General features: G+C 37.5%; 1 protein-coding gene across 1 annotated transcript in view; it reads left to right on the top strand.

Moving 5' to 3' along the window:
• LOC121873395 overlaps nucleotides 1-13064 on the top strand; it is a gene marked incomplete at its 3' end in the record, with an annotated part of 93174 nt that overhangs the window by 69471 nt on the left and 10639 nt on the right. The window contains exon 7 of the mRNA XM_042376939.1: nucleotides 3994-4121. Within this exon, the coding sequence (XP_042232873.1) occupies nucleotides 3994-4121 (128 nt within the window). The remainder of the gene's footprint in view (nucleotides 1-3993; nucleotides 4122-13064) is intronic.

Here is a 13064-nt window from a genome sequence, read left to right on the forward strand (position 1 = left end):
ATGCTGGCGCGCGAGATCAACCTGTCTTGTTCCTTTCTCCAACTCTTGTATAATCTTATACTTAATTTCGTAGCTTAAGGAACGTTGTGTCTTCTTTGGCTTAGGGCGGCTGGGTCCAGGTAAGGAAAGGTTTCTCTCTGCGGGCGGTGGTCCAGCGGAAGCCATTTTACAGAACAATGGATGCACGTTTACACGGTGTGGCCTGGAGGGATAAAACTGCCGTGGCTAGGTCAAGCGTCGTCTTTCCTCCCTCCTTCCCGCGGGTGGACACGTCATATTACTTTAAACCAATCACAGCTAGCAGCGGAGGGAGGTAAGGATGCATGGCCCAATTACAGTCCGATACGTCATATGACGTCACTGATAACGCAACAAAGACACACACTGCGCAACCTACTCGCGCCGCTTACACAACATGGCGGATGGCAGGAGAGGGCGGGAGAGATGGCGGGAGGTTTGGATCCAAAAATGGTGCGGCTCGCCAGCCGCTCTCCGCTTAAAAGGGTACACGCACCGCGGAATGTGAGCATTCCGGTTTCGGCAGGGTACCGCGTAAACGTGGAAACGCGGAATGTGGGACCGTGTAAAGCGAGGGTTGACTGTAAATTATATTCTGGCCGGGTAATTTCTATGAATTTTATGAGCTAAAAACAAAAATCTCAAATAAATAAACAAATTATACTTCACCAGACACTATCTGTCACCTCACCTCCCACTCCCCCCCTCTTCCCACGCTCGCTGGCTCCCTCCCTCCCTCCCTCCCTACCCCTGCCTTCCCAGACAAAAGTTTCGTGTTTTCTTTAGGCTTTAAAGTGTTCATCTTATATAATATCACAGACTAAAGTTAGGAGAATATAATCTGCATTGCTGAAATCCTTGCATGATAGCGAATAATTTGAATATAAACGTCATATATTTTGCACAAGAGATAAAATTAATCACCTGCATCACATTACAGTAGTGATTTAAGAGTTCTAGTGTACAGTGATCCCTCGGTTAACGAATTACCTTCCATGAGATTCTTAACTTTGGTTAACGAGCATTCCCTCGATTAACGAATTCTTTACGAGCGCCCCTCAACAAGTTTTTGCTTGCACACTAGCTGTCATATTAGTCCCTGTCATATTAGTCCGCCAATACAGTAATCGGTTCTAGGGCTTAAATTCCTTACTATTTTAGTAAATATCAAGAAGTTTGTACTATTCAACAATTTTAAGTCTTAAATTAAATTTTTTAGTCATTTTAACAATTATTCAACATAATTTAAGTACAGGGAAAATAGTTCTTAGCGCGCCAAACAGCCTGTCAACACATCATACAGGCGAAAGTCTCTGTGTTTTTTCAGTGGAGGTAACATCTTGCTTCAGATTCTCTTCAACATAAATGCTTTTTTCTGTGTTTCCAGTCAAATTATTGGTCATTTTGAAATTTATTTTACATATTGACAATATATAATGCAGTGCAGTATTGATTTAAAGAAAATAATCTTGAATTACACCAAGTGAACTCAAATTTTATGGGTGAAATAGCACCATGGGGGTGACTTCTCTTCCACCACAATGCCTTCTCTTCTCCCTTCTCCTCCACCCCCATTCTAATTCCCATCATCATCATCATCCAGGAGCCTTCTACATATACACCTCAAAGTAAGTGTACTTTACTACCTTCTTTGTTAACTTTAGGCAATTTTCGGAGGGCTGGAAACAATTACCCAAAAACCCATTGAAACAATGGTTTCGGTTAACAAATTTTTCGGTAAACGAGCAACCTTCTAGAACGAATTGTGTTCGTTAACCGAGGGACCACTCTATATGACAATATCTAGTTATTTAAGGGCGATTTAGGGGAATTTTAGGAGTGTTTCTAACTTTATGCATGTTTGGCTTTACTTTGTATATACTTTTCTGTGAGCTGGAACCAATTACCCAATATCCCATTGAAACAATGGTTTCGGTTAACGAACGAACTTCTGGAACGAATTGTGTTCATTAACCGAGGGACCACTGTACTTCACACTACGACTCATTCTGTCCATTCTTACGCTGATGATTCTACTCTTCATTCTTCTTCACATTTTTCCTTTCCCCCTAATTCTCAAAATATATCTGTATCTAGAGCTGATATCATTTCATCTATCAATGAGGATTTGTGCAGCTTCTCTGAATGGAGAGGTAGAAACTTGGTTAAATTCAATTCAGTAGTATTTAAACACAGTATTTACCAATTACACCTTCCAAATTAGATGATCTCCAACCAATCACATTTCAGGACGCAATCATTCTGCCAAATTCTAAAATAGATATGCTAGGCCTCACCATTTCCTCTAATATGTCATGGAAGACACACATTCACAACATTGCTAAAGCTGCCTCCCAAAAGCTGGGAATGCTGTACAGATGTCGTAGCTACTTCACTCTTGAGCAGTTGCTTCAAGTTTATAAGGGATTCATTCGTCCTAACTTGGAATACTGCTCTCATATCTGGGGTGGCTCTTCTTCTGTTCAGCTGTCAGATAGGGTGGAATCAAAGGCATTTAATCTTATTAACTCTCCTCCTTTAGTTGAAAATCTCTCTTCCCTTTCTCTTCACTGCAATGTTGCTTCAATATCTCTCTCTCTCTCTTTTTTACAGGTACTTTAACCGGCAATGTTTGGTGGATTTGGCATCCTGTGTACCGCCGGCAAGGCCGTGGACTCTTAACACTCGTCTTGCCCGCGGTGCCCACCGTTTCTGTGTGGTTGTCGGTCACACTAGAGTAAACCATTATAGTATACATCCTTCTTTCCTCACAAAGCCAAACTGTAGAATGCTCTGCCTCCTTCTGTGTTTCCATACTCTTACAATCTGTCTCACTTCAAAAAGTTGGTTTTCCAGCATCCTTGTGGTGTAGACTATCAGTCTCTTTCCCTCCTATTTCTAATTTCTTTTTACTCTTATTTTTTCACCCCCCTCCCCCCCGAAGCTCCATTGTGGGTCGATGACCTGTGTCCGGGTGGGCTGTTCCCTGTCTATAAAAAAGAAAAAGAAAAAGGCAACAGCTTCATTCTTATCACTCAGCCAAGAAATGGGCTGACAATTAATACTGTCACAGAAGCTGTCCATCTGTCTTACCATCCATTTGTTTATTAGTTTCTAATTACAATTACGATTTTTTATAAACAATTGATGTACAGGTATTCCCCTCAATTTCATAACATGGGTTCATCAAATCCTTTTGGAGGTTACTAAAGTAAAATGCCCGAAAGCTTTTCAGCGGTCCAACGAATTACCCAAAAGTACCCAAATGTACCCAAAAGTATATTAAATCAGGGTAAAATCTTAACAAATATATGTTTCACATCAATGAAACCTGATTAATAATGTTTTCATTGAAATGTAGTCAAAATACTGAAATAATAAACAGCGAAAAACGCTAAACTCCAAAGAGTCACCTATCCAAAATGGAGATATAATTACCGATGTTTCTGTTACTTTGGGGTATTTAACATAGCCGTAGGATTTACTTTTCGTTAGGTAAGCGAAGTGCATCACGATGGATCTGAGTTATCTCCCTTGTTCACGAACTCTTTGGAATTTAGCGTTCGCCAATACTGAAAGTTTTTCGCTGTTTATTATTTCATCTTACAAATTATTTTTACAAAATTACATTAAAAATATTATTAGACATGTTTTGTGTATGTATAACAGATATTCGTTAAAATTTTACCGATTTAATATACTTTTGGGTACTTTTGGGTACATTTGGGTACATTTGGGTACTTTTGGGTAATTCGTTGGACCCCTTTTCAGTCATGTGGTATTCTACTACTTTCTGGTGCTCATGTTCTAATAGTCAAACTATCATGCAAAGTTCTTCAACAAATTTTTCTGGTGTGGCTGGATATTTTTCATTTACAGGTGTAAAGGTGGTGGGAAACTTTAATGTGTAGAGAGGAATTCACATGTATATATTTAGGGAAGTCTTAAAACTGCTATTTATATTTCTTACTGCAGATTGGACCAAAATTCAACACTGAATTCATCCCTACTATGATCCTGAAGGAGTGGCCAACTTGTGCATTTGAGTGGAAGCTGCGGGAACGAAGACCACGGGCTGACCCAGAAACTAAAATGGTTTACAAGTTAGTGTCAATTAATCTTTTTATATTAAAATGTTTCCAACAATGGTATCCTCATTTACAATCTATGAGTTGAAACAGTAGGACTTTTAAAACCGCTTGCTCCCGATGTAAAAGGTGAACTGAAAAGTAAAGTAAGGCACTAGCTTTTTAATATAAACTCTCCGACCTTCTCGGGGCAACTCTCCAATTGCAATACAGGTACTCCTTAATTTACAAGCATTTGCACAACATGATTCCATTTATAGCTCAATACGATTGGCAGAAAAACACGTTCTGAATGTGCCCTCAACACACTTCTTTGTGTAAGCAGTACAGTACAGTACAGAACTCAGTTCTGGTCTGAGTGCTTCTCATCTCGCATGTATGTTGCAATGACTCACTAAACTTTGCTGTTCTTAAAATTTATCAGTTGCAACCTTAACAATCAAGAGTGCAAATGAAGGCATTAAGTGACAAGACTTCTCCTGTGACCCAAAATTAAAGTTGATTATTTTGTAAGAGATGTAAAGATAACTGATGTAGCAGAGGTAATCGACTTTGACAAAGAAGAATAATAGAATGAAGGATTGATCCAACTGGATGAACTATGAGAGCAGTGGGAGGAAACTCATGATGATGTAGACCCTATTGCCATGCCGATGAACAAAAGCATTCACTCTTGTTGAGGAATTAATAATTATCAATTTCATTTTACAAAAAAAATTTTTTTGGTTGCATAGATACAAAGAATAGCTGTGTGCAAGGCATGTAGGCAAGTCAAGGTTATCATGTGAACGGTGTGTAAAGGTGACGTAACAGCAAAATGTACATTCCTATTACAGTACAGTAAAACCTCACTAAGGCAGACCCAGCTTAAGCTGGACAAAATTATTTGCCAAAAAATAATTAACAAATTAAAAAGAATAAATGAAAAGGTAGGACATAATGTCGCAAGATGACATAAGCCAAAATTTCAAGGGAGCAAGGTGGACAGACCTCGTGATCCACCCACTCTTGTAAACAAAGGGACGTGTCACCCGCTCGGTCATAAATTAATGTCGCCCGTGATAGCATCACTTCCGCTCTCTCTCCATTGATTGTGTTTCATTGCCATATAGACGTGCTGAACTTTATTTTGAAACTTATTTGACATTGCCAGTAATGTGATTATGTTGTGGGCTGATGTAGCATACATATTTTTGCATTATTGTAAAATTAGACAATAGACATGGCCCCAAAGAAAGTGTTTGGTACCTGTAAGGGTGGTGAGAAGGTTAAACCTAAAACCTTATCAGTGAACTAAAAGTTAAAGGTGATTGAAAAGCTAGAATACGGTGCTGCCCCCTCACAGGTATGTGCTGAATACGGAATTTCAAAGTACAGGTAGTTCTGCTATAACGCGATAATTGTGTTCTTGTAAAATATCGTGTTATAGAAAATCGCGTAATAGAAATAACAGGGCTTATGGAGAAAATAGGGTTAGGTGCAGATTACTCGAAATCGAAAAAATTTAGTAGTTAGCCTAACACAAAGGATAGCACAGTCTAAATAAATGTTACATTCATATCTAATAATGAAATCATACAGTAAATTTAACACTTTACCTTGAAAAAATATGAATGTAACTTGATGGGGGAGAAGGGTGATTTTGAGGTTGATAACATCAAGCTTCTCTTCAAGTGTTATATCCTTTCTTTTACGATAATCACCGGGAATTCTATCATCAGAATGCTTTTTGGAGATATTCTTCTTTACCATATTCACAGTTAATACCACAAAATTGGAGAAATAGTAAGCAAAAATCGCGTTATAGCAAACAAGCGATCGCGTTATACAAATATTGTTCCGAATTCATAAATCGCGTTAGAGCAAATTCGCGTTATCAAAACACGCGTTATAGCAGAACTCACTGTAGTCAGACTCAAAGTGACTTAGTGGCTTAGTGGGGGACCGGGAAGACGGCTGGGTGGTTGGTGAGGGTAGGGGTGGAGCGTTGCCAGGGAATCAGTGGGGGTGGCGTCGCTGTTGCTATGGCAAACGAACGGTTCAATCGACGAAATTTCGGTTAACGAATTACCTCCCATAAGGATTTTCAGTTCCATTAACGAACAAAACTTCAATTAACGACAGCCTTAGGAGAAACATGCTTTGTTGTGCACATCAACCGATCAGCTGATCAGCTAGTCCGTCAATACAGTAATTGGTTCTATGTTTACATTCGTTTCCAGTGGAATAAATATCAAGAAAGTTGGTCTCTTGAATGTTTTTGCATTTGTTTATATTAGAATTATTGGTCATTCTATAATTTTGCCACCCAAGCTCTGCCTACAAAAAGTTTTTCAACTAATATTTTTGGCTTGATATATGTAACTTTATTCATTCATTTTTACTCATTTACATGCACACACTGTCGTAAGGGCAAAGCTGTACTGTACATCTACTCAAAATATTGTACAAAATGATTACTAAGATTTTTGTCTAGTGCAAACTATATCATGTTTACATTCAAATTAATCAATATCTTATAAAAAATCCAGCAAAGTAAATTATATTCTCCTCAGTCACTTCTATGACATTTTATAAGCAAAAAACATAAACTCAATCTAAAGGATATAAATAAACAAATAAATACTTCACTAGACCTTCAGTGCCAACTGTCAAACATGTCACGGTCGCCCCCACCCCCCCCCCCCTCTCCCAGCCAGGGTTTGGTGGTTTTAGGCTTAAAATTTTTATCTTACATAATATCTAATATACTATAGGACTAGCCATGTGTCTGTCTGTCTGTCTGTCTGTCTGTCTGTCTGTCTGTCTGTGTGTGTCTGTTCTGGGCAGCCGAAACGGCAATCGTTTATAATACAAAATGGTGGAAAAATCGCAAAAAATTCGTAGAGTGGAACAAACCTGGTCCCATGTCGACGGTTTCTTTAGGAAGGCATTAATTAAAAATTTTATTTACGATGGAAAACGATGCAAGTCTACGGACTTGGCACACCCTCATTCACTGTAAACTGTCACGAGCGTTCAAACTTTCACAAGGGCACAAAGGGCCCGCGTTCACTTGTCACAGACTAAAGTTAGGAGAATATAATTTGCATTGCTGGAATCATTGCAAAACAGTGAATAATTTGAATATAAATGTCATATATTTTGCACAAGAGATAAAAATTTTAGTACATTTTAGTACAGTTGTACCCCACTTAACGCGGTCAATTGAACCCAGAGGGTCCCGCGTTAAGTGAAATCCGCGTTAAGTGAACAACAGAACATATGGGATTAATTCCAATAGAAACCGGCCCGACCCCCAAACTCCACTTTTTGAAGGCACATACCTATGTTGTAGTAAAAATAACATCTTAATTTTATGATGGTACATGCACACAATTAATACTTAAGAGAAATAGAGAAATACAGTCGCCAAGTTAATGTCCATTCAATTAATGGACTCAACTCCCTCCCCCTCTCACACTACACTGCTTGGGGGAAAACCACTAAATTTTAATAAATAATACCTCAAACTAAAGTTAGGATAATACAATTGACATTGCTGGATTCCTTGTAAGACCAGGAATATTTTGAATATAAATGTCATATATTTTGCACAAAAGATAACATAGTTACCTAGAGAAAATTTTTTATCTAAAAATTGTATGTTTAATGCAAAATATATGATGTTTATATTCAAAATGATCACCAAATTATAAGAATTCCAGCAATGTAAATTATATTCTGACCGGGTAATTTGTATGAATTTTATGAGCTAAAACAAATATCTTCAGTTAATAAAAAAAAAAATAATTCTTCACGGGGTAACAGATGGTCGGTCGGTCCCTCCCTCCCCCCCACCCCCCACCAACCGTCCCAAGGAGATGTGTGGGATAACCACTAAATTTTAATAAATAATACCTCAAACTAAAGTTAGGATAATATAATTGACATTGCTGGATTCCTTGTAAGACCAGGAATATTTTGAATATAAATGTCATATATTTTGCACAAAAGATAACATAGTTACCTAGAGAAAAATTTTTATCTAAAAATTGTATGTTTAATGCAAAATATATGATGTTTATATTCAAAATGATCACCAAATTATAAGAATTCCAGCAATGTAAATTATATTCTGGCCGGGTAATTTGTATGAATTTTATGAGCTACAACAGGCAGTCAGTCAGGCAGGGTGGCGGGTGGGGCAAATCTAAAAATAGCGTCTCGAGCCGGACACTCATCGCGTATATGTGGAAAAAATCCGTGTTAAGTGAAAGTTCAGCTCTGGCGAGGCACCGCGTATATGATAAAACGCGTTAAGTGAAACCGCGTTAGGCGGGGTAATACTGTAATGTAAATTTTTCAACTGTATTTTTGGGTAGATTTACATAAATTTCTTCAATTATTTTATTAATTCACATGCACACACCATACTAAAAGAAACTTCAAAGAAATAAATGACCTAAGTCCAAACCTGTACTGTACATGTACTAAATGATTACGGTACTAAAATTTGTATGCCTACTGCAAATTATAGCTCGTTTATATTCAAATTAATCACTATCTTACAAGAATCCCAGCAATGTAAAATATATTCTCCCAGGTTATTTCACTGGCATTATGTAAGAGAAAAGCTTAGTCACTTCAGGACTGATAAATAAACACACATTAGACCTTCGGCACCAACTGTCAAACACATCATATCATATATCACCTCACCTCCCCCTCCCTCCCTCTCCCCCATCTGCCCAGCCAGGGTTTTAGGCTTACAGTTTTTATCTTATATAATATCTCAGACTAAAGTTAGGAGAATATAATTTACATTGCTGGAAGCCTTGCAAGACAGTGAATAATTGGAATATAAACGTCATATATTTTGCACAAGAGATACAAATTAATCACCTGTATCATATTATAGTAGTGATTTATGAGTGTGTGTGTGTGTGTATATATATATATATATATATATATATATATATATATATATATATATATATATATATATATATATATATATATATATATATATATATATATATATATATATATATATATATATATATATATATATATATATATATATATATAAAAATATATATATATATATATATATATATATATATATATATATATATATATATATATATATATATATATATAAAATATATATATATATATATATATATAAACACAAACACAAAAAAAACACCAAAACCACACCCAACCCAACAACACACAAAAACACACATCACCACAAGACCCACAAAATAACACATAACAGACAAAGGTCCAACCCAAAAAAACACAAACACCACACAAACAACAAACCCACAACCACACAAAACAACAAAAACCCAACACACCCAACCAAAAACCACCCAAAAACAACAAACAAAAACCAAACAAAACAAACAAACAACAAAAAACAATCACAACAATAAACACATCACAAACACGCACACACACACACACATAGCAGAAAAACACATTTTCACCAACTTATATACCTAATTGTTTATTTTTCATGAATAGAAAAACAACAATATTAGTCAAAAACACACCAAAACAAAACACACACATACATACCATGGAGGACAGTCCACTACATTGGGTAATATAGACTAAAACTCCATATAAATACAGGCTAGAGGAGTTTTTGAGTCTAGATTACTTCAGATGCTGTTCTGATATAACACGACGTTGTTCTGATTCTGAGCTGCAGTGTTTTCCTTGTCTGTCCTACATCATAATTACACGGTTATACATGAATGGCTAATAAATTATTCTCTCCATTTACATTCCAAATCCTGGGCTATTCCTTATTAACATATTGGTAATGGTTGAGTCATACTGTCAAATAATATTTGTAGCTTGAGGGACCTAACTAACGGGACAAATTCATTTATAGGTAGACAAAATACTTCAAGTGTAGAACTTGTCTGGTTAGAGAGGAAATGAAAGGATTTTTTAGCCCTTTTTAAAGCAACGTATCAACAACCCAGAAGGGTACTCTAAGTTTCTGTGCAATAGGAATCTAATGTGTTTTCAATTCATCACAATAAATTCAGAGTCACAAATACGCAGACATCAGAGGAACATAGCAGAAAAACTTACATTTTGCACTCCAAGGTGATTGATGTGTGAATGAAATCTGAATTACCTGTGTGGGCTTATATACCTTAAATTTATAGGTTTGGCCATTTTCTCATGATAAGCATATCAAGAAATGGAAGGGATTCACTTATTTCTCTTTTCAATTTTGAATGTGATACTAGGACAATATTAAGCTTGTTCAAAAAATTCCAATGGGTCACTGTTTTAGGCCAAAGACAAAGAACACTATTCACATATCTATACCATGGAGGACAGGTGTCCAATACATTGGGTAATATAGACTAAAACTCCATATAAATACAGGCTAGAGGAGTTTTTGAGTCTAGATTAATTCCCCAATGTAGTGGACTGTGGCCTCCTTGGTATAGATATGTAGATGATGTTTGTCTTGGCCTAAAAAACAGTGACCCATTGGAATTGTTAGACAAGCTAATATTGTCCCTAGTATCACATTCAAAATTGAAAAGAGAAATAAGTGAATCCCTTCCATTTCTTGATATGCTTATCAGTGAGAAATGGCCAAAACTATAAATTTTAAGGTATATAGAAAAAGCCCACACAGGTAGACAGTTTCCTCATTCACTTTTATCCAATCAATCTTTTATCTACCAAAAATGTCAGTTTTTCTGCTATGTTCCTGCATTTATGTTCAAGTGATTTAGACTCTCTGAATTCTATTGACGATGAATTGAAATTCATTATCTGCTCTATTGCACAGAAACTTGGGTACCCTTCTGGGTTTGTTGATCGTTGGTTTAAAAGGGCTAAAAAATCTCTTTCATCTCTCTCTAACCAGACAAGTTCCTACACTAAGAATATTTCTGGATTCTTGCCCTATCGTGATGAATTTGTCCCCGTTAGTCTCGGGTCCTCAAGCTTCTAAATATTAATGTTGTTTTCTTAAGTATGACTCAAATCCATTACTTTTCAATATGTTAATAAGGAATAGCCCAAGTTTGAATGTAAATGGAAAGTGTTTATTGTATTCCATGTAGCAAAATGTACTGTAATTATGTGTCAGACAGGAAAACACTGCAGCCCAGAATCAAACAACATATATAATATCAGAACTGCATCTGAAGGCAGTGCCTGGTTCGCTCATGTTAGGAATAGCTAACACCCCATTGCTTGGGAAAAAGCTTAGAAGTATTCAAATTGGTCTTTGTGTCACAGAAAGACTCTCTGGTTGAAGCTAGTTTGATTATGAATTAAAATCTCAACAACCTTAGTGATGGCCGTCTAAACTGATAATATGTTACATAAATTTATTTGTCAGTGGCCCAAGGTTGCACACTTTTGAAAAAACCTTGATCTTTGATGTATGACAGTTATTTTAGGGTCCCTTTTTTCTGACCTGACCTTGTCTAGTCAATGTCACCACCCCTCTAAGCTCTCACGTGTTGTGCTTGGTGTGGGGAATAGTGATGTCATCATTATGACCTGACCTCATGTTTTTAGGGTCACCCTGTATATTTAAGCCTTCTGTCTATGTAATCCAGGTTGCCTCTGAAGATGTCTTGAATAAAGACTTAAAGCTAAGGTAATTCGCTGTTTTATTTTCCTGCAGGATTTTATATATATATATATATATATATATATATATATATATATATATATATATATATATATATATATATATATATATATATATATATATATATATATATATATATATACATATATATATATGTTGTGTTTTATCTCCGCTAACGGCCACTTAACGCTGGGCTATGACATACGCCGTGCTCTTGCCAAAGCTGAACTTTCACTTAACGCTGGTTTTTCCAGAGCTACGCTGCGAGTGTCCGCCCGGATGCTACTTTAGATTTTGACCACGCTGGGCCACCCACCCGCCCGCCTGCCTGCCTGCCTCCTCCTCCTCCCTCCGCTTTGCAAGCGGTGCCAAGGTTGGGCGAGTGTGTGTCTTTGTTACATATCACTGACGCCATATGACGTCTGGACTGTGATTAGCTATGCAACCTACCTCTACTGCTGAAGGCTGTAATTGGCTTAAAGTATTATGACGTGACTACCCCGGGAGGGAGGAGAGACGACGCTTGACCTAGCTGCAGTTTTTATCCCTCAAGGCCACGTTTCGGTTAACGCTACATCCATTGAGTTCCAGAATGGCTGACTACTCACACCCCAGAGAGAACCTTTCTCACTTCCAATCTAGCGGCACTAAACCAAAAGTTAGGCTATACGACGCTCATTAAGCTACGGAAGGAAGTACCAAAATTGTTCAAGATTTGGAGAAAGGAAGACGCCTAAGTTGATTCAAGGCTACCAGCATATGGCCAACGAATCTATGATTCAGACAATAAAGAAGGAGGTGCCAAGATAAAGGAGCACATGAAGATCACAAAGTCTGCAGGTGTTTTATCTATCAGGTATTGCCAGAACAGGTGCTGGCAAAAGTGGAAACTTTGCTGGTGAGTTATTTGAAAGGCCAGGCGCTGACGCCAACATGGCGGGAACACGCCAGTGCAGAGTACGACGTGAGCTATACGCAGCAGTGACACGAAACTGGAATTGCAGAGCCCAACCCTTCAATGCTTCCCATGGTTGGCTGCATAGGTTTAAGAGGAGAACAAGGTCACCAACATCAGCATTGTTGGTGAGGAAGCGAAAAGGAGCCAGGAGGGCGCTAGAGATTTTCCCGCTTTTACGGAGATTATGGAGGAAGGACAGTATGAGTGACGACCAGGTGTTTATCATGGGACGAATCGGCCTTTTTCTGGAAAAAGTTACTTCCAAGACCTTCGTTGTCCGAAGGCCCAGCGGCGGCGGGGTCGAAGATGCAGAAGGAACGATCACCGTCCTTGTTTACCACCAATGCCCGTACCTGTAAAACCAAAGTTA

This window comes from Homarus americanus, unplaced genomic scaffold (assembly GCF_018991925.1).
Source record: "Homarus americanus isolate GMGI-L3 unplaced genomic scaffold, GMGI_Hamer_2.0 scaffold20822, whole genome shotgun sequence".
Taxonomy (NCBI): Eukaryota; Metazoa; Arthropoda; class Malacostraca; order Decapoda; family Nephropidae; genus Homarus; species Homarus americanus.